The sequence below is a fragment of the Pleurodeles waltl genome, chromosome 3_1 (assembly GCF_031143425.1).
Source record: "Pleurodeles waltl isolate 20211129_DDA chromosome 3_1, aPleWal1.hap1.20221129, whole genome shotgun sequence".
Classification (NCBI taxonomy): domain Eukaryota; kingdom Metazoa; phylum Chordata; class Amphibia; order Caudata; family Salamandridae; genus Pleurodeles; species Pleurodeles waltl.
Window position 1 is genome coordinate 318,928,227 of NC_090440.1, and position 21,492 is coordinate 318,949,718.

The 21,492-nt window shown below is 46.3% G+C and overlaps 1 protein-coding gene across 1 annotated transcript in view; it reads right to left on the reverse strand.

Annotated features, from left to right (window-relative positions):
* The window catches only part of LEO1 (LEO1 homolog, Paf1/RNA polymerase II complex component), a 127,582-nt gene that overhangs the window by 58,325 nt on the left and 47,765 nt on the right, over positions 1-21,492 (reverse strand). The window contains exons 7-8 of the mRNA XM_069222467.1: positions 17,268-17,362; positions 10,035-10,169 (exon numbers count right to left, since the gene is read on the reverse strand). Of these exons, the coding sequence (XP_069078568.1) occupies positions 10,035-10,169; positions 17,268-17,362 (230 nt within the window). The remainder of the gene's footprint in view (positions 1-10,034; positions 10,170-17,267; positions 17,363-21,492) is intronic.

The window sequence follows — 21,492 nt, forward strand, 5'->3', positions numbered from 1 at the left end:
ACCTCAGCCCATGCTGAGGGCTCCAGGTCATTTCCAAGCAGACAGTCTACTGGGATATTTGAGGAGACCACCACCTGTTTCAGGCCATTGACCCCTCCCCATTCTAAAGTTACCATTGCCATGGGATGTGCTTTAGTTTGATTGTCAGCATTGGTGACTGTATAAGTTTTTCCAGTCAGGTATTGGCCAGGGGAAACCAGTTTTTCTGTCACCATGGTGACACTGGCACCTGTATCCCTCAGGCCCTCTACACTTGTCCCATTAATAAAGAGCTGCTGCCTGTATTTTTGCATGTTAGGGGGCCAGGCAGCTAGTGTGGCTAAATCCACCCCACCCTCAGAGACTAGAGTAGCTTCAGTGTGGATCCTGATTTGCTCTGGGCACACTGTTGATCCCACTTGGAGACTAGCCATTCCAGTGTTACCTGGATTGGAGTTTGGAGTGGAACTTTTCTTGGGACAGGCCTTGTCTCCAGTTTGGTGTCCAGACTGACTACAGTTTCGACACCAGGCCTTTTTGGGATCAAAGTTTTTACCCTTGTACCCAGGATTGGTTTGTGAAGAGGCTCTGGGCCCACCCTCCTGTGCAGGTTTTTGGGGGCCTTTAGAAGACTCTTGACTATTTTTATTTTTGGCTGTCTCACCACCTTTCCCCTGGGGAGGTTTTGTGACCCCTTTCTTTTGGTCACCCCCTGTGGAAGTTTTGGACACCCTAGTCTTGACCCAATGGTCCGCCTTCTTTCCCAATTCTTGGGGAGAAATTGGTCCTAGGTCTACCAGATGCTGATGCAGTTTATCATTGAAACAATTACTTAACAGGTGTTCTTTTACAAATAAATTGTACAGCCCATCATAATTACTTACACCACTGCCTTGAATCCAACCATCTAGTGTTTTTACTGAGTAGTCTACAAAGTCAACCCAGGTCTGGCTCGAGGATTTTTGAGCCCCCCTGAATCTAATCCTATACTCCTCAGTGGAGAATCCAAAGCCCTCAATCAGGGTACCCTTCATGAGGTCATAAGATTCTGCATCTTGTCCAGAGAGTGTGAGGAGTCTATCCCTACACTTTCCTGTGAACATTTCCCAAAGGAGAGCACCCCAGTGAGATCTGTTCACTTTTCTGGTTACACAAGCCCTCTCAAAAGCTGTGAACCATTTGGTGATGTCATCACCATCTTCATATTTAGTTACAATCCCTTTAGGGATTTTCAACATGTCAGGAGAATCTCTGACCCTATTTATGTTGCTGCCACCATTGATGGGTCCTAGGCCCATCTCTTGTCTTTCCCTCTCTATGGCTAGGATCTGTCTTTCCAAAGCCAATCTTTTGGCCATCCTGGCTAACTGGATGTCCTCTTCACTGGAGTTATCCTCAGTGATTTCAGAGGTGTTGGTCTCTCCTGTGAGGGAACCAGCATCTCTGACTATTATTTTTGGAGTCAGGGTTTGAGGGACCCTGTTCTCCCTAGATAGGACTGGTAGGGGGGAATTTTCCTCCAAGTCACTATCCTCTTCCTCTGAGTTGCCACCCTCAGAGGGGTTGGCCTTTTCAAACTCTGCCAAAAGCTCCTGGAGCTGTATTTTGGTAGGTTTGGGGCCCATTGTTATTTTCTTTATTTTACAGAGTGACCTTAGCTCCCTCATTTTAAGATGGAGGTAAGGTGTGGTGTCGAGTTCCACCACAGTCACATCTGTGCTAGACATTTTGCTTCTAAAAGTTGGAATACTTTTTAGGAATCTAAAACTGGTTCTAGAATCTAATTCAAACTTTTACAAACTTTTAAACTCTAAAAGAAATGCTAAACAGGATCTAACACAAGGCCCTAGCAGGTCTTTTAAGAATTTAGAAAACTTTTCAAATTGCAAAAATCAATTTCTAATGACAATTTTGGAATTTGTCGTGTGATCAGGTATTGGCTGAGTAGTCCAGCAAATGCAAAGTCTTGTACCCCACCGCTGATCCACCAATGTAGGAAGTTGGCTCTGTATGTGCCATTTCAAAGTAAGGAATAGCATGCACAGAGTCCAAGGGTTCCCCTTAGAGGTAAAATAGTGGTAAAAAGAGATAATACTAATGCTCTATTTTGTGGTAGTGTGGTCGAGCAGTAGGCTTATCCAAGGAGTAGTGTTAAGCATTTGTTGTACATACACATAGACAATAAATGAGGTACACACACTCAGAGACAAATCCAGCCAATAGGTTTTGTTATAGAAAAATATCTTTTCTTAGTTTATTTTAAGAACCACAGGTTCAAATTTAACATGTAATATCTTGTTTGAAAGGTATTGCAGGTAAGTACATTAGGAACTTTGAATCATTTCAATTGCATGTATACTTTTCAAGTTATTGACAAATAGCTACTTTAAAAGTGGACACTTAGTGCAATTTTCACAGTTCCTGGGGGAGGTAAGTTGTTGTTAGTTTTACCAGGTAAGTAAGACACTTACAGGGTTCAGTTCTTGGTCCAAGGTAGCCCACCGTTGGGGGTTCAGAGCAACCCCAAAGTCACCACACCAGCAGCTCAGGGCCGGTCAGGTGCAGAGTTCAAAGTGGTGCCCAAAACGCATAGGCTAGAATGGAGAGAAGGGGGTGCCCCGGTTCCGGTCTGCTTGCAGGTAAGTACCCGCGTCTTCGGAGGGCAGACCAGGGGGGTTTTGTAGGGCACCGGGGGGGACACAAGCCCACACAGAAATTTCACCCTCAGCGGCGCGGGGGCGGCCGGGTGCAGTGTAGAAACCAGCGTCGGGTTCGCAAGGTTAGTCAATGAGAGATCACGGGATCTCTTCAGCGCTGCAGGCAGGCAAGGGGGGGGTTCCTCGGGGAAACCTCCACCTGGGCAAGGGAGAGGGACTCCTGGGGGTCACTTCTTCAGTGAAAGTTCAGTCCTTCAGGTCCTGGGGGCTGCGGGTGCAGGGTCTTTTCCAGGCGTCGGGACTTAGGTTTCAGAGAGTCGCGGTCAGGGGAAGCCTCGGGATTCCCTCTGCAGGCGGCGCTGTGGGGGCTCAGGGGGGACAGGTTTTTGTACTCACAGTATCAGAGTAGTCCTGGGGTCCCTCCTGAGGTGTTGGATCTCCACCAGCCGAGTCGGGGTCGCCGGGTGCAGTGTTGCAAGTCTCACGCTTCTTGCGGGGAGCTTGCAGGGTTCTTTCAAGGCTGCTGGAAACAAAGTTGCAGCCTTTCTTGGAGCAGGTCCGCTGTCCTCAGGAGTTTCTTGTCTTTTCGAAGCAGGGGCAGTCCTCAGAGGATGTCGAGGTCGCTGGTCCCTTTGGAAGGCGTCGCTGGAGCAGGATCTTTGGAAGGCAGGAGACAGGCCGGTGAGTTTCTGGAGCCAAGGCAGTTGTCGTCTTCTGGTCTTCCTCTGCAGGGGCTTTTCAGCTAGGCAGTCCTTCTTCTTGTAGTTGCAGGAATCTGATTTTCTAGGGTTCAGGGTAGCCCTTAAATACTAAATTTAAGGGCGTGTTTAGGTCTGGGGGGTTAGTAGCCAATGGCTACTAGCCCTGAGGGTGGGTACACCCTCTTTGTGCCTCCTCCCAAGGGGAGGGGGTCACAATCCTAACCCTATTGGGGGAATCCTCCATCTGCAAGATGGAGGATTTCTAAAAGTTAGAGTCACCTCAGCTCAGGACACCTTAGGGGCTGTCCTGACTGGCCAGTGACTCCTCCTTGTTGCTTTCTTTGTTCCCTCCAGCCTTGCCGCCAAAAGTGGGGGCCGTGGCCGGAGGGGGCGGGCAACTCCACTAAGCTGGAGTGCCCTGCTGGGCTGTGACAAAGGGGTGAGCCTTTGAGGCTCACCGCCAGGTGTTACAGCTCCTGCCTGGGGGAGGTGTTAGCATCTCCACCCAGTGCAGGCTTTGTTACTGGCCTCAGAGTGACAAAGGCACTCTCCCCATGGGGCCAGCAACATGTCTCTAGTGTGGCAGGCTGCTGGAACTAGTCAGCCTACACAGACAGTCGGTTAAGTTTCAGGGGGCACCTCTAAGGTGCCCTCTGTGGTGTATTTTACAATAAAATGTACACTGGCATCAGTGTGCATTTATTGTGCTGAGAAGTTTGATACCAAACTTCCCAGTTTTCAGTGTAGCCATTATGGTGCTGTGGAGTTCGTGTTTGACAGACTCCCAGACCATATACTCTTATGGCTACCCTGCACTTACAATGTCTAAGGTTTTGTTTAGACACTGTAGGGGTACCATGCTCATGCACTGGTACCCTCACCTATGGTATAGTGCACCCTGCCTTAGGGCCTTAAGGCCTGCTAGAGGGGTGTCTTACCTATACTGCATAGGCAGTGAGAGGCTGGCATGGCACCCTGAGGGGAGTGCCATGTCGACTTACTCGTTTTGTCCTCACTAGCACACACAAGCTGGCAAGCAGTGTGTCTGTGCTGAGTGAGAGGTCTCCAGGGTGGCATAAGACATGCTGCAGCCCTTAGAGACCTTCCTTGGCATCAGGGCCCTTGGTACCAGAAGTACCAGTTACAAGGGACTTATCTGGATGCCAGGGTCTGCCAATTGTGGATACAAAAGTACAGGTTAGGGAAAGAACACTGGTGCTGGGGCCTGGTTAGCAGGCCTCAGCACACTTTCAATTGTAAACATAGCATCAGCAAAGGCAAAAAGTCAGGGGGCAACCATGCCAAGGAGGCATTTCCTTACAGTCCCCCTCCCCAGAGGGAGTGGACACAAGAAGGGTGTAGCCACCCTCAGGGACAGTAGCCATTGGCTACTGCCCTCTGACCCCTGTATCGCCCCTAAATCCAGGATTTAAGGGCTCCCCTAAACCCAAGTCGTCAGATTCCTGGCAAACTGAAAAGAAAGAAGAAGGACTGCTAAGCTGAAACCCCATCAGAGAAGAAGGAAGATGACAAGTGACTTGGCCCCAGCCCTATCGGCCTGCTCCTGCTTCAAAGAACCTGCAAAAGAACAGTGGGACCAGCGACATCCGCCAAGCTCCAGAGGACTGCCCTGCACCCAAAAGGACCAAGAACTCCTGTGGACAGCGGCCCTGTCCCAGAAGAAACAACAACTAAGGACGCCAACCTCACTCCAAATACGTGAGTCCTAACTACATTGCACCCGACGACGCCCACGGCCCGTGTCCAGGTGGTCCAACCAGCTAGAGGATCCCCAGGCGATTCCGAGCAAGTGTCCACCTTGGGTTGATCGCTCCACTCCTCCAAGACGACGCCTGCAGAGGGAATCCAGAGGACTCCCCTGACTGCAAAAGCTCCGGACGAAGATACCAAACGCCTAAAGACCCACTGCAACCGCAGCCCCCAGGCCTTGGAGAAACCGACCCCCGGTGCAGCAACGTTCAGCAGACCCTCCTCTCTGTCCAGCCTGTGGTTCGCCTGAGACGACCTCCTGGACCTCGCCTGCAGCCTCTAAGTGACCCATGGGGTCCCCTCATAGAGAACAATTGGAGACCAGACACCTTGATTTCACCCTGCACCCGGTCTCTCCAATATGGCTGCGGGTCGATGTTTGGTACATACTCTTACCCCCTCCCCCCCAATCCCCCTCAAGTGTTTCTCTAAAACCCCCAGGTCTGCCCTCTGAAGACATGGGTACTTACCTGCCTGCAGATCTGTCTCCATAGAAGCCCATGTTAATTTTGCCTACACTTTGACCTCTGCTCCTGGCCAGCCCGTGTTGCTGGTGGTGGGTGTTTGGGGTTAACTTGAACCCCAACCCGTGGACTTCCTTCCCCTGGTGACTGGAACTGTAAGTGTTGTACTTACCTGTAAAATTATCGAACTTTTCTTCCCTCCAGGAACTGTTTCTGAAAATTTCAGTGTGTCAAGTTTTAAAACAGATTATTGCCAATATTTCAAAAACTGTATTATTGATATTGATTTCAAACAAAGTACTGTTGATACAAGTGTGAAATACCAATCTATTAAAGTACTTACCTGCAACTTGAATCTTGTGATTCTAAAAATAAATTTAAAAAAAGATATTTTTGCTATATAAAAACCATTGGTCTGGAGTTAAGTCATCGAGTGTGTGCTTCTTCTATTGTCTATGTGTGTACAACAAATACTTTGCACTACCCTCTGATAAGCCCAACTGCTCGACCACACTATCACAAAAGAGCATTAGTATTATCTACTTTAGCCTCTGTTAGGCCTCTGGGGAACCCCTGGACTCTCTGCACACCTCATTTTGATATAGTATAGTATATACACAGAGCCAGCTTCCTACGCCCTTGTTCTCTCCAATGTTACAGCAATCCTAAGAACAATAGAGGTGTTGTATAAGAGAGACAACAGGACAGGAAATCAAATGACTGAGGGAGCAGTAACAATAAAAGGAAGGAGAACAAAGAGAAGGCGAAAGAAGAGCCAAAAATAGAAATGTTAAACAAAAACCATTAACCCCTACAGTGCCTGGGATGAGCTGGTTTCGCCCGTGGCCACGGTTACCGTGTGCAGAGACCAGCTCGTCCTGCACCTGGCCCATGGGTGGGGCACTAGCGCACTCCTCATGAGCCATGGGCAGGGATAGAAGGGGAATCACTGTGCATTTCTCTTCCGATCGTGGGGGGGACAGCACAGAGACATGGCCTTTCCTTTCATGTCACTTTGAGCATTTCTGCAGCCCGATCATAATGCGACCGGGCTGCAGAAATGCCCACTAGACACCAGGGATGTTTGTTTATATTTATTTATATATAAGGGGAGCGGCCCCTTTGGCAAGGGCCGCTCCGCAAGGGGGGCATTTTTTCATTAGGCCTTTTCTGCACACCCGCCCGGGACAGATCGGTGTATATTAATTAGGCTGATCTGCCCCATGGAGGCCAGAACCCACTAGACACCAGAGCTAGTTTTTTTTTTTTTTTTTTTACATGTGGGGAGCAACCCCTTAGGCAAGGGTGGCTCCCTCCAATTTTATTTTAAGCCATTTCTGCCCCCCTCGGGGCAGATCAGCCTATTTTTCAAGGGGAGCAGAAACCACTAGACACCAGGGACTTTTTTTACGCCAATTTCACACAAGGGCAGTAACCCCCTAGGCACGGGTCGCTCCCCTGGGGGGCAAATTTATTTTAGGCCGATCTACCCCTGGGGGCAGAAACCACTTAGGCACCAGGGATCGGTGTGTGTGTTTTGGGAGTGCAGGGGCAGCCCCTTGGGCAAGGGTCGCTCCCCATTGGGGTACATTACTGTTGGACATTTCTGTCCCCCTTGAGGGCATATCGGCCTATTTCTGTAAGGACCATCTAGCCCCAAGGAGGGGGCAGAAAGGCCGATTAGACACCAGGGAAGATTTTATTTAAAAAAAAAATTAAAAAATTTAAAAAAAGGAGGGTTGGAGTATGGCCATACCCCTGCCCCAAATAAATGGGGACACGTTCTGCCCACCGGTGAGCAGATGGGGCAATTACCACTGATCCACTCTCCGGAGGGCAGAAAGCCTACAAGATGCCAGGGAATTAAAAACAAAATAAAAAATAGTGGGGTGGTGGCTACAAACCAGTATGGGCATGGTTATGCCCCCACCCCAACTGAAGGGGGTAACACTCTTTCAGATCTTCCCCTGCACACTAAAAGATCTTATCCCAACCGCAAGCAAGAGGACATTTGATTATTTTGTGTTTTGGTTTTACGTTTGGGCCATGAGAGCTTGGCTAACTCTCAAAATCAACCCACTTGGAATGGTGAGGGCTGCACTTTTTGGACTTTGGGATGCTGCCATGTAGAAAAATCTACGAGGCCTAGACACATCTGAAAACTAAACATCTGGGTAAGTTCTGGGTGAGTCCAGGGTGGTATGCTTCACATGCAACCCGCACCATTTTCATACCCACAATGCCCTGCAAACCTCCAAAATTGCTTGAAATCACAAATTTTTCACACATTTTTATGATGGAAACTTCCAGAATCTGCAGAAATCCACAAAATCCCTACCACTCAGCATTGTTGCATCTATACTGATAAAGATTCTGCCCCACTTGTCAGCCTAAAAACGTTTTGTTTCCCAAACAGCCCTTTTGCACCCGCTTTGGTTCCTCCTCAATTTCAACATGTTTTTGGCTCTTCCCTGTTCGCTGCTGAGCCCAGGACCAAAAACACAGGCGCCGCCACCCCCTTGCAAAAACAGGTAGTTTTGTATTTGATAATTTTGATGTGTCCACGTAGTGTTTTGGGGCATTTCATGTTGCAGGCACTAGGCCTACCCACACAAGTGAGGTACCATTTTATCAGGAAACTTGGGGGAACACAGAATAGAAGAACAAGTGTTACTGCCCCTGGTCTTTCTCTACATTTTTCCTTCCAAATGTAAGTCAGTTTGTAAACAAGACATCTATTTGAGAAATGCCCTGTAATTCACATGCTAGTATGGGGACCCCAGAATTCAGTGGTGTGCAAATGACCACTGCTTCTCAACACCTATTCTTGTACCCATTTTGGAAATTTTTCACTCTTTATATTTCACCAAATGAATTGCTGTATACCCGGTATACAATGAAAACCCATTGCAGGCTGCAGCTCATTTATTGGCTCTGGGTACTTAGGGTTCCTAATGAACCTACAAGCCCTATATAGCCTCACAACCAAAAGGATCCAGCAGACATAACGGTATATTGTTTTAAAAAATGTTCCACAGCTGGGAAAACGTGGACAGAAATGGCTCATTTTCACCTCAATTTCAATATATATTGTCCGGGATCCAGCATTGATTTCACACCCATTTCTGGCACTAACAGGAAGGAGGCTGAAAGCACAAAAAAATAGTAAAAATGGGGTATGTCCCAGTAAAATGCCAAAATTGTGTTGAAAAATGTGGTTTTCGAATTCAAGTCTGCCTGTTCCTGAAGCCATTGGTTGATGCCATTTTCAGGGGGGAAAAAAACACAATCTTTCTTCTGCTGCCCTTTTTTCCCCATTTTTTTTTTTTTTTTTTTTACACAAAATTTTCGCTATACTTTGGTTAATTTCTTGGTCTCCTCCAGGGGAACTCACAAACACTGGGTACCTCTGGAATCCCTAGGATGTTGGAAAAAAGGACGCACATTTGGCATGGGTAGCTTATGTGGGTAGAAAGTTATGAGGGCCTAAGTGCGAACTGCCCCAAATAGCCAAAAAAAGGCCTGGTACCAAAAGGGGAAATGGCCTGGCAGCAAAGGGGTTAAACATGATGTGCACGAAGGTTGGTTTTGGAGAATAAGTAGCTGTGAGGAGAGGATAGAATGGTTATTGTGTGTGGTAATGGAAAAGGCAAGAATAAAAGGTGGTCAGACAAGCTACAAATTGCTCTACAGACAGAGGTAAGGGAGAAGAATTATTAAAATCTAGCAGAATGTTGGAAAAGAGAGAAAATGGTCTCAAGCAATAGTGCTAAAAGGGAAGTGCAGAAGGGTTGTAAAAACCCAAATCACAAGGCAGGAGCTTAAAACTAGGAGCGGCCGCGATACAGATTTAAATATGTCACAGCATAAACTAATAATGGAATAACTTGGTTCCAAAAGTGAAATATGCTTCACAAATTCTTCATCAACTAACCTGTTTTTTTTCTACCTCTTATTTATGCATTTAGGATTTTTCAAAGTGGTGCCACTCTAAAGCTTCATCCTTCTGTGGTCCATGTGTCTCCATACTTTTTATTATACAGTACTCAATTTCTCAAATACGTTTTGGTGATGACAGTGTTGCAATAAAATAGTTTCTATCATGTTAGCAGCGAATCATGACACCAGACAAGGGGAAAAATGATGGCACATCTTTCACACCAAAGTCAAAGAACATGGGAGACTGTATCAGACAAATGCATAAGGAATTAATTTCATACAAAGGCTACTCCTCAACAACCATCCCCTTTTCTGGAAAACACAATGTCTCCTTGAACATGTTCACAGGCAACTAAAGGTAGGTCCAATTTTAGACGCCTTTAAAATTATACGACAAAGGCAGAGTGGTTGAGAAGATCCAAAACGAATAGCTGCAAGTAAAACTCACCAAACGTGTTACCAATTAAAAAAAAAAAAAAAAAAAAAAAAAAAAAAGGAGTGAACTTCAACATTTAGTTGCTTACCTGAAAGTTAATTTGGTCTTAAATACGGCTTGGCCCTGAAGACCAGTTCCCTGTCTTATAAAGAGATGGTTGTGGTCCCCCTGGAGTGGTGCTTTGTAAACATCAAAGACTTCATTACCCAAATGTAATGACATGCTATGGGAAGAAAAAAAAATGATGAGCAATATTCTACACCTATTCTGTATGTTATCATTATTGACGTTCTTATGACATAAAATACATTGCTAACATATAAGGATCACTGATATTGCTGCAAAGCTTAGCTGTTACAGATATATTTTATTTGATGACGTTTTCGTAGGCACCAGCATTATTATTCTTTACCAGAACCTCTTTAACACTATATTTTGGTAGGTTAATTGGTCCAGAGTGCAGTATCAAATAATGTCATGCACTCCAATGGACATCTGAGAGTTGGGTACTAGTTCTGCAGTAGTAGTTCTCCCCCGAGAGCCCTTGACTCCCCTTTTTAAAAGTGATTAAGCACTTAAAGCATGGTTCAATGGAGGAGGCAAAGGGGGAGGTGAGGCAAAGGGGGGGGTGAGGCAAAGGGGGGGGTGAGGTAAAGGGGGGGGTGAGGCAAAGCTCGGCACAATTATCACTGTTGCAATAACGTGAACGTCCAATCAGAGTGGGAAGTAAACACGTGCCCCTAAGCTCCTCAACTGCTTCTGTATTCTACAGAAAATAAAAACATGAATGTTTCTTTGTTACCCATGTAAAGTGCTTCTAGTCTTGTTTGAAAAAACAATCTTGAATGTACTTAAAATTTGTAAATGACGAGTTAAACTGTAAAAAAAATAATTAGTGTGCATGAGCAATACAAAGTAACATGAAACTGAATTGCAACACAATACAGTGGTAAACCTCGGCGACTGTCTAAGACCACTACACACAGGTGTGCTAGAGCAGCATGAGGCATGATGGCAGCCTTCTAGGGGACACTCTTTAGTAGCTGTTGCCCTCTACAAAACCCCTCATTCATTCAAAGGCTTGACTGGCAGGATGAGAAAATCCTGCCTTATTCTTACACTGAAATAACCTTCCAACCAGAGCTACAATGTGCTAGGCTGAGGCCTGTGTGAGGTCACGGAAAGAGAGCTGGCCCCATGGTGCCCTGAATAGAGCTGTGGTGGACAGCGGGGACTAAGCCTACTGGAGGTCAGTCAGTAAGTGCAGTTTTGCAGGCCAAAGGAGACCCTCTTGCAGAGTGACATTGGAAAGTGCACTTGAGAAGCTATAATGCACTGATGACATTACATAGGGTGGGTTTTGTCTTGGCTCGTGAGCAGGTCTGGCATCAACCTTTCTCTAGAATGTGTAGTACGCAATTTTGATCGTTCATAAATTCCAGTATATCCATTGTGTAATCAGTTATCTGAACAGAGGTGAATGACTAACTACACACAATACAAGGATTGAGACATCCGACTTATAAGGTCTTTATTTGGTAGGATACTTGTGTGTATAAGAAAACCATTCTGACACCTGAAATTATCTAGTGCCTTAATGTAAACAGGCACTTTTAAGACATCTTGGAGAAGAAAAGGTAAGAAACAAATGAAGCTTGAGTTCAGTGATTGTAAGGATAACAGCAAGACTGGTGAAAATACAGGGGGAATTGAGGAGGAAAATAGCTGGGATCACTACTACATACATTCAGCAAGATGTTCAGATGTTGTTCCTAGAGAGGTGCAGGAAAGTACGGCAGGGTTTGAGACAAAACTGATGCTTTGTACTGCAACTGCAGACCAAAGTGAACAAAGAATGTCTGAAACCATGAAAACATTTGTTGTGCAAGTGTTTCAGCAGCTGATCACTGTGCTGGCCAAACTAGAGGACCTGGAGGGGTGCACTTAGAGAAAAAGTACAAGTCACATACCTTTGGTAATGATCTATCTGGTAGAGAGAGACATTCTAGTTGCTGATTCCTTACCTTAGAATTTTCCCCCAGGCGTCAGGCTAGATTGGGAGATTTTTTTTTTCTTCGAGCAATACCCTTGCGCTTCGGTCGACTCCATGGGCGGCGTAGTCACGTGATGACGTCGGGAGTAGTACATAGACGCCGCCTCAGCGCAGTGACATCATTTTCTTTTCACGACTTTCCACGCCAAAGCACAGAGCCGCAAAGAACACTGAAATTGTGTGCCAGAGCTAAGGCCCTGAATGGGGAAGCCCTGTCCCTAGAAATCAGTTTGTAAGCGGGGACGATGGGTGGGTCAGTAAGGAATCTGCAATTAGAATATATCTCTACCAGATATACTGTTACTGAAGATAAGTAACTTGTACATCTGACAGAGACTTCTAGTTGCAGATTCTCTACCTTAGATTAGATACCCAAGCAATGCCATCCTCGGAGGTGGGCTGCGAACCAAGATCATACTAGAAAGTCCTGCAGGACTGAACAACCAAAGTAGGCGTCCCTACGGACCAGACTGTCCAGGCAGTAATGTTTAGTACTCGTGTGCAGGGATGCCCCTCGTTGCTGCCTGGCAGATATCCAGGACAGGAACTCCACATACTAACGCTGTGGAAACAGCAGTTACCCTGGTGGAATAGGCGCACAAGCCCTCTGGGGGTTACTTTTTTTTGCCTAAGCATAGCACATCCTGATGCAAAGAAGTACCCATTGTGAGATGGTACATTTTTGCACCGCCTTCCCTTTCTTCACACCGACATATCCAACAAAGAGTTGTTCGTCCACCCGGAAATCTTTAGTACGATTGAGATAGAACGCCAACGCTCTTTTTGGAGCCCGGCGGTGGAGCCTCTCCTCCTCATAAGAAGGATGTTGATGTGCATAAAAAGTAGGCAAAGTGATGGACTGGCCTACATGAAAAGGTGTAATGACTTTGGGAAGGAAGGAAGCCTTAGTGTTGTTTGTCAGGGTGAACAGACAAAAATAAGGGCTTAGAAGATAGAGCCTGATGCCCACTCACTCTGCGAGCAGAAGTGATGGCAACAAGAAAAACAGTTTTGAAAGTAAGGAGCCAGAAGGGACAATTATGCATTGGCTCAAAGGGAGTACACATCAAGTAAGTAAGGACAAGATTGAGGTCCCTCTGAGGCATGATAAACGGAGTGGGAGGAAACAAATGGGCCAGGCCCATAAGGAATCTACTAATAACAGGAGACTTAAAGAGTGAAGGCTGGTCAAGCAACCTAAGAAAGGCTGAGATAGCCCATTAAATACCCCTTAAAGGTGTCCGAAGCAGAGCCCTGCTGAGCCAAAGTAAGAATGAATAAAAGAACCTCAGAAAGAGAAGCAGAGAGAGGATCAACAGATTTATTGGTACACCATGCCACAAATTTATGGCAGCTGCAGGCGTATACAGTTTTGATGGAGGGACGGAAGGACAAAGCCGTCAACTGCTGGCGCTCAATCACCACGCATGAAGGTGGAGAGTGGACAGGTTCAGGTGGAGTACAGTCTCCTGCTGCTGCGACAAAAGATCCTCCCAAAGGGGCAGTCTGAGTGGAGGATTGGTGGAAATGCTCAATAGCTCTGGATACCATACTCTCCATGCCCAGTCCGGAGTCACCAAGATTATTTGGGGCCGATCGTTATTAACCTTCTTGGGAATTCTGGACAGAAGTGGTATAGGCAGATAGGCGTAAAGGAGGCTCGGAGCTCCAGAAGACTGATAGGGAGTCCAGACTACGCGGGAGACCAGAGGCCTCTGATCTCCGCCTCTCCCACGTGGCCGCCCCTTCCCAGAAGTGTTGCGTCTGTCACTATGGATAAATATGGTTGGGGAAGGGAGAGGGATCTGCTGTTAACCCAATGCGGATTCCAAAGCCACCACTGCAGGTCTTTCGTAGTCCCCTCCCAGATCTGAACCATTTCGGAGAGATTTCCCTGATGCTGCACTCACTGGAACTTCAAGTCCCACTGCAGAGCCTGCATAAGCCATCTGACATCTGTCATCTGTCACTAGCAGGATGAAGGAGGCCTTGAGTCCCTGTAGCCTCAGAGTCAGTCTCACTGAAACCCAAGATAGAGGCTGAAAGATCGGAATCACAGCCTGAATATTTTGGACTCGCTTTTCGGGAGAATAAGCCTGAAACTGCACTGTGTCCAGAACAGCTCTGATGGAAGGGAGCGTCTAAGAGGGAGTCAGGTGTGACTTTGGAACGTTTATGGTGAACCCCAGCGTGTGCAAGAGGTTCGCCATAGTCAGAAGGTGGGAGATCACTTTCTGGGGTGAGTCCTCCTTCAACGACCACGCGGGATATCGCCTCCCGACCAAGCAGCGGCTGAACAGTATGGGTGGCACGGTGGCTGGGAAAAGGACACAACAGGAAGCCCCTTCTGCGGCCACAAAAGGTGGACTGTTGGGGACAAAGGGCAGTGGAAAAGCCGAGGGACCGAGCCGTAGCCCGCGAGTCCTTGAACCTCTCCAAGGAGACAGGAGCCACCAAAGGGCATGTCCATTAATAGTCTGTTGGTCATCCCATGAGAAACCAGATGTACGTAACCAGGCATGGTGCCTTAAGGTCACCGTCCTCACAACCGATCTACCTAGAGAGTGGGTTGTATCCAGCCCACATCTGCCACGTCCCTCCCATCGGTGACAGCCTGGGAGACAATAGCACCGGCCTCCTCCGGTAACTGCGGCACAACGGCCCAAAAGGCATGCGATGATGTTCACTGACCGCAGCATGAGAATGGAGGAAGAAAACATCATCTTCCCAAATTGTTCCAGCCTTTTTGATTCCCTATCGGAGGTGCAGAAGGGAATGCGTCCGAGGATGACTATGCCTGGATGACAAGGCTCTCAGGCGTGGGGTGTTGGGACAGGAATTTAGAGTCGCTCGGAGCAGGCCACAGGAGCCCCTGGGTTGGGTCTGCACCAAGTACCCAAAAGGATATTGGTGAGGGCTTCATTGAATGGAAGAAAAGGCTCAGATGTGGAAGCATCTGGTTGAAGCACCTCCGTCAGGAGATTAAATCTGACCAGAACAGTAGGCAGCTCAAGGCCGAGGACCTCAGCCGCTCTACTGATCACCATGGAACAAGTTGCTCCCTCTGCTGTAGCCATGGTAGACAGAGACAGCATGCCAATGTCTGGAGAGGTATCCACAACTCTGGCCTTGCCCAACTACTGTGCCCAGTCCAAGTTAGGGTCATCCTGGTATTCATAAGGGTCCAAGGACCCCTCCAATTCTTACCCAAATTCGGACCCATAAGAATAAGGGTCAGAATACAACCTGGGGTGAATAGGCCCCATCGAAGAAAAGCAGCGGTGTCGGCCCGACGCCTGTCTGACTCAGAGTCATTGGGGATAAGGATCAGGTCGATGGTGGGCACCACCAACAACGGGAGGGTCGACAATCGAACCAGCGCTGGGGAAGGTCTCAATGTTCCGACTGACACCGGTGCAGATCCGAGAGCAGATCCAGAGGGGACTTCAGTGGCTGTAGCCAGAGCCACGGAACCCGAAGGCCCCACCCAACAGAACCCCTTGGGCCTGAAGGCGCCATAGCGGGGGTCGGGCTGCCCAAAAACAAAAACAAAATCAGGCGCATGGCTGCATAAAGCTCCTTTAATTGGGCAGGGGTCACTCCAGCTCCCGGAAACTTGGGGAGGCGGACCAAGAAGCAGGCTCCAAAGGCTGAGGCCTCGAGCGTTGACGCTCCTCTCTCATCACATCAGCCGAGCAACAGGGTGAAGTCAAAGGATGACAGGATTTATTCAACTTCTTCTCCTTACCTTGACCTGAAGACTTCGAAGAAGACGAGTGGTGGTAGCTCAACGAACAAGCTCAAGACCTTCCCCTCGAGCGAGACCGGGACCTATGCGGAGTCGAGCACTGGGCCACCATTAACTTGAGGGACTGCTCCCTCAAAGCCTTTGGGTGCATGGCCTAGCACTCAAAGCACGACTTCAGTTCATGGTTCCACTCCAGGCACCACAAACAGACCCGATGCGGATCCATCACTGACATCATGCAGTGAAGTCCTCGCACGGTTTGAAGCAGGTCTTCGGAGACATCCCTTGATGCACCAAAAACTCACAAAAAGTCGACAAAAGAGTTGAAGTCAGTCAAAAATTGACCAAAGGTAACTCTCCAGATCAGCGTGTGGCACGGAATGAAAAGTGCTGATGTCACTGCGCTGAGGCGGCGTCTATGTACTACTCCTGATGTCATCACGGCAACTACGACACCAACGACGCCTGCAGAGTCGACTGACGACACCTATTGATGCACAAGGGTACTGCTCAAAGAAAAAAATCTCCGGATCCAGTCTGACACCTGGCAGACAATTCTAAGGTAAGGAATCTGCAACTAGAAGTCTCTATCAGATATATGCATATATTGGGCACAGAGAAAAATCACTACCGAATCACTTTAGGAACAATGCATTCTCAGGTCACCTTGCATTGGATAAAGTCTGATGCATGGTACGCTCCTGGAAGACTAGCTATGTCCATTATATTGCACCTACCATGAAAGGAATACAGTGTTTTGATTATGGACACAAACAAACATAATTTTGAAGGATGCATGTTATGAAATTTCAGGACATCAAGAAAAGCCTGTAGAACCACCACTGTGTTAAATACACAAGGTTGTTCTCAGTATAGTTATGCATTGAGCGTTTGGGTAAAACAAATTTCTACACTGTAACAGTGGATGCAAAAGAAATAACTCATGGCAATCTGCCTGTCATTGTAGACCTTGGAAACAGACAAGGTAGTCTGGAAGTTAAGGTGCAAAGGCAACCCACAAAACTCCAATGAAGCAGCTTCAAAATAGTAGCATTGCTCAAGGACACTAAAGTGCAGACTCAGCAATAACTTGTAAGTCGTAAGACTGACTATGGGTGTGGTACATTTGTTTGCAAAGTATACATTATGCATCTCTGCACAGTTTCTGACTAGTATAAATCAAGGGATTTCTGAATCAAGTTACTCTGCCCTTGACTGAGGGGATAATGAAGAAACTCTTGAAAGCACACCTTTAAATGGAACTGGCTGACCAATGTTATTGCCCATTGCAATGAAGGCAAGAAACCAGGGTAAGATAGGGTCACGTGTGGTTCTGCATATGTTAGTCATGGGTGAAAGGCACTTAATTAAAGAGCACCTGATAGTTCTTACTTCAAAGTAAGAAATACAATAACATTTATGTGACCAACTATTTTTAATCATAGGTAGAAAACAACAGACATTTTTTTTTTCTACTTATGGTGAAAATTATTTTTCACATGAACATGCTCAAAACTAACCTGCCATCTGACCATTTAACTATTCGGGCATTGCTTTCCTTTTGTTCATTTCCTTCATCATCTCGCCGTGTTCTCCATCTGATTGTGTTTTCAACCTGGAAAACAACAGAAACATATACATAAGCCCATACAATGTACTATTTTTTTTATTCCACACTACTTCCTTATTATTTGAAGGTTATTTGGTATTTATTTTTTTGTAGCAGCAACTCTATAACAGTGACTTAGACAGTACATGAGTCGCAAAGTTCAGAGAATAAGAAAGCCACTTACCAGTGACAAAAATTCTCCAGCAAGGTAAACCCTTTTAGAGTCACACATAGGACTATTCACAGATGTTGTAAGAATATATAAGTATTACACTACTTACTAAGATGGAATACAAGGGATCTCCTTCTCTAGCCAACAATACTCATTTTCAATACTTTAACCCATCGCAACGCTAAAAGTCACTTGGATCCAAAGATAAAACTATTTTGACAACAGAACATGAAAGACTAAGCCAAAAGAACATATTAATATTTTCACTAGCTTCTTAAACATTTTACCATTCTGATAACCAATGTATTTCATACTCGCAATCAATGAAAATCATTATAATAAAACATAGGCAAAAACGTAACTGTTCTCAGAGGAAAGAGAGCACACTTGTCCCTGGCCTTGGACCTTGAGATCAAGCTTTGCAAGGATGATCTGTCTTCAACCATGCTGGAGAGAGAGAGAACCATGGAGGTAGGGTACATAAATGAGTAATGCCTCAGCCAGCATTATGTAGGTCTGTAGGAAGCTGGCTTTTTATATGGTATACCAAAATGAGGTATACTGTGCAAAGTGTCTAGGGGGATGCCTTATGAGTGGTCAGGGGCTTGCTCTAGCAATCCCAAGGTGCTCTTTTTTTAGGGGGTAGCATGGTCGAGCAGCCTTAGGCTTATCAGAGAGGGGTGTTAGACACTTGCTGCAAGCACACAGTCAATAAATGATACACACAACTCAATAAGGAGATCAAAGCCAATCTATAAAAATGACACTTATCTTCATATAATTTCAGGTAACAAGATCATCATGATCAAGTAAGTATATTTCGAGTTATGAATTTTTACGGGTTTGAAAAATCAACACAATTCAATATCTGAAGCTATACTGTTATCCTATGGACGAAAGGCATATACTGCATACTGGTATTTTACAGCGACTTACAGGACCAATCTCCAGGAGTTAGGGTAAGTATATAGCAAGGTCCAAGGCAGCATCAACAGGTCACTTTGGGAGGCACTGGGGTGTCTGGATGCAGAGGTGCAAGCATTAGGTGCACTTATATTATCCTATGGGAAAAGGAATATATACTGCATTTGGGCACTTAGCAACGACTTATAGGACTGTTCTGCTGGAATTAAGCTAAGTATGGGCAAGGTACAAAGCAGCACCAACAGGCAACTTTGGGTGGCACTGGGGTGTCCAGGTGCAGAGGTGCTTTTCAGCCTTGGGTGCCCTAATGCTATCCTACGAGGAAGAAACAGATACTGCCTACGGGTACTTGACAGCCACTTACAGGACTGGCCTTCTGAACTTTGAGGTGAGTATGGGGCAAGGTTCCAAGCCACACCAACAGGTCACCTCAAGCGGCTATGTGGCGTCCGTTTGCACGGGTGTATTATGGCGTTGGGTGTCCCATTTACTTCAAAGGAGATTGGTCTGGTTAGAAAGAGAAAGCAAGTGGGGGGTGGGCAATCCAGGGAAACACACAGAGGGACTTGACCCTTGAGATCATCAGGCAGGTAGGGACAACATTGGCCCACTTCTCCTCAGGTGGTGGGGCTTGGGTGAAGTGGTGTCTTTTGGCATCAGGTTCCAGTGCGGGAGATACTCATGGTTGGAGGGAGCCTGCAGAAAGAGGTTGCAGGCATTGTCTAAAGTCCAGAGTTGGTCTCCATCTCTGGAGGGTCGGGGGACCACACTGGCACTGTTGGCCCTCTTCAACTCGGGCTTGAAGGGAATGGGTGCAGGGGTACTTTCGAGTGTCAGGTTTTGACAGTGCTTCTGGAGGCACAGACAGATGCAGGACAAGTCGTCTTTGAGGCAACTGTCGAGTACAGCAGACAGGCCGGCAGGAGTGTAGCTAAGTCAGCTGCTAGTTTTCTGTTCTTGCTTTTGTGAGTCTTCCGGGTCCATCTTTTTGTTTCAGGTAAGTAGGGTCCGATTTTCTGGTGCCAGGGGCTCCCCTAAATAGTGAATTTAGGGGTGTTAGGTGACTGTAGGGTACTAGCCAATCAGCTATTTATCCCTGGGTCATTACGCCCCTTACTTGACCACTTCTTGTGGGAAGTAGGTGTAACCCTGTCCCAAAGTTCCTAGTTGTGCCATCACCAAAACAGACTGACCTGAGAGCGGACGCGCCTCTCTGGCAACTAATTTTCCTGCATGTCCAAGAGCCAAATAAGCCCTCTGCAGGGTGGGTGGGGGAGGGCAGCATCTCCCTTCTGAGGGAAGCCAGATCTGCATACCAAGGCCGGTCGGCTCTTTGAAGCCCCGGCCTTGGAATGCAGATTCACAGGTTAGCCTGTTGGGAGGGGGCGTGTTAATACCCCTGCCTGCCCAAAAGCAGAGGCTCTCACTGTTGGGGATTAGAATCTTACCTGTTGGTGGCAGACTAGTTAAAACTAGTCAGCCAGCACACAGGTAGTTGGTAGGTTTTTCAGGGGGCATCTCTAAGGTGCCCTCAGGGTGCATGTACTATAATTTCATCACTGGAATCAGTGCGGGTTTATTAATACAAGATGTTTGATAACAAACATCCCTATTTTCAGTGAAGCCATCATTCAGTGTAGCTGGGGAACTCGTATTGAGCAGTGTCAGCACATGCACTTAAAATGGCTTCCCTGACCACTTACTATGTCTACGAATTGACAAAGACTTAGCAGGGGCATTTATGGATAGCAGGAACCAAGTGCACTTTCAGTTAAAATTGCATCATATAACAGGCGAAAGGTGGGGGTGACTGTCAAAAAGGGGCACTTTCCAACAACGTCTGTATGTCATATTTGTTTAGTGGGAACCTAGTCGAAAGTCAGTCTTGTGCTATACAGGGTCAAGATACAGCCCAGGAGTGACAGTACGGATATTTGGATTCTGAGAGCATACATAGATATTACTGCACCATGATGTAGTGTTCCACTCTGATCTGTTGCCTTTTGCCAAGTCTACTGGCCTTCAAGCTGACTACTAAGAACAGTCTTGGCTCCACTGTACTGTCTTTGTACTCATACCACTGCATACCTCCAATGTGTCTTGCCAATCACTATCATCAGAGATAAAGAGAATGCCTCAGATCCCAAACTTTGCTGAAAACTCACAAACCGCAAGCACGGTGGAATCCCTGGCCAGGGTGGTTTCTAGAGATAAACAATCAAAAAAGTACATCCCCAAAAACAACACACCATCCACTAACAAAATGGCATCTCTATTTAAATTGGTTTTGCAGAATTTAAAAGCTTTGCACTTAACTGTGAATCCAATAGTTTTGGAAAGAAAACTGTGCTTCATTTTTACCCGAGATTAAAGCTGGAAGACGTTTACTTGAGAATAAGATAATGGCTCAGCACAAGCTCCTGCATGATATATAATGGAAGACTGGTAGTCATTTACCACCTTTGCATTAAGTGCTTCATTTTCTGGCACAATTGACATGTTTTCCTTTGAGACCAACTCAAACCTATCTACCAATGTAGGTAATGCAACTAAAATGATTAAAAATTACTTGCAAATAAGAAAACAAATGAACTACATTGAATACCATTTTGTTGAAGCTTTAAGTACTTTATATTATGAAAATCGTAGAGAACTCCCTAAATAAAGCTATACATAGAAATGATACAAAAGCATTTAAAATTCAAATAACTTAATAAGGATAAAACCAAACAGGACTGGATTACCTGAAAACTGATTCCTTTTTTAGCACCCAGGTGTTCTTTTTCTCCGGTTCATCTAGGGCACAGATCTGGAGACAGGCCTCCTTTGATCCTATGGACATTGAAAGGTTTTTCCAATGTAAGACCCCCACACTACTATTGAGATTGCATAGGGAGAGGAGTAAGCCATGTGTAGTGAAATGTGTGTTTTGACCACTGACTTCGTGTTGTACCAATTTGTACCTGGCTTAGTTGTCCAGTGTTCACTAGTTACAGACTCCATTGTGTATTCAGTTTATCCTTAGCTTCATTCTTCCTAT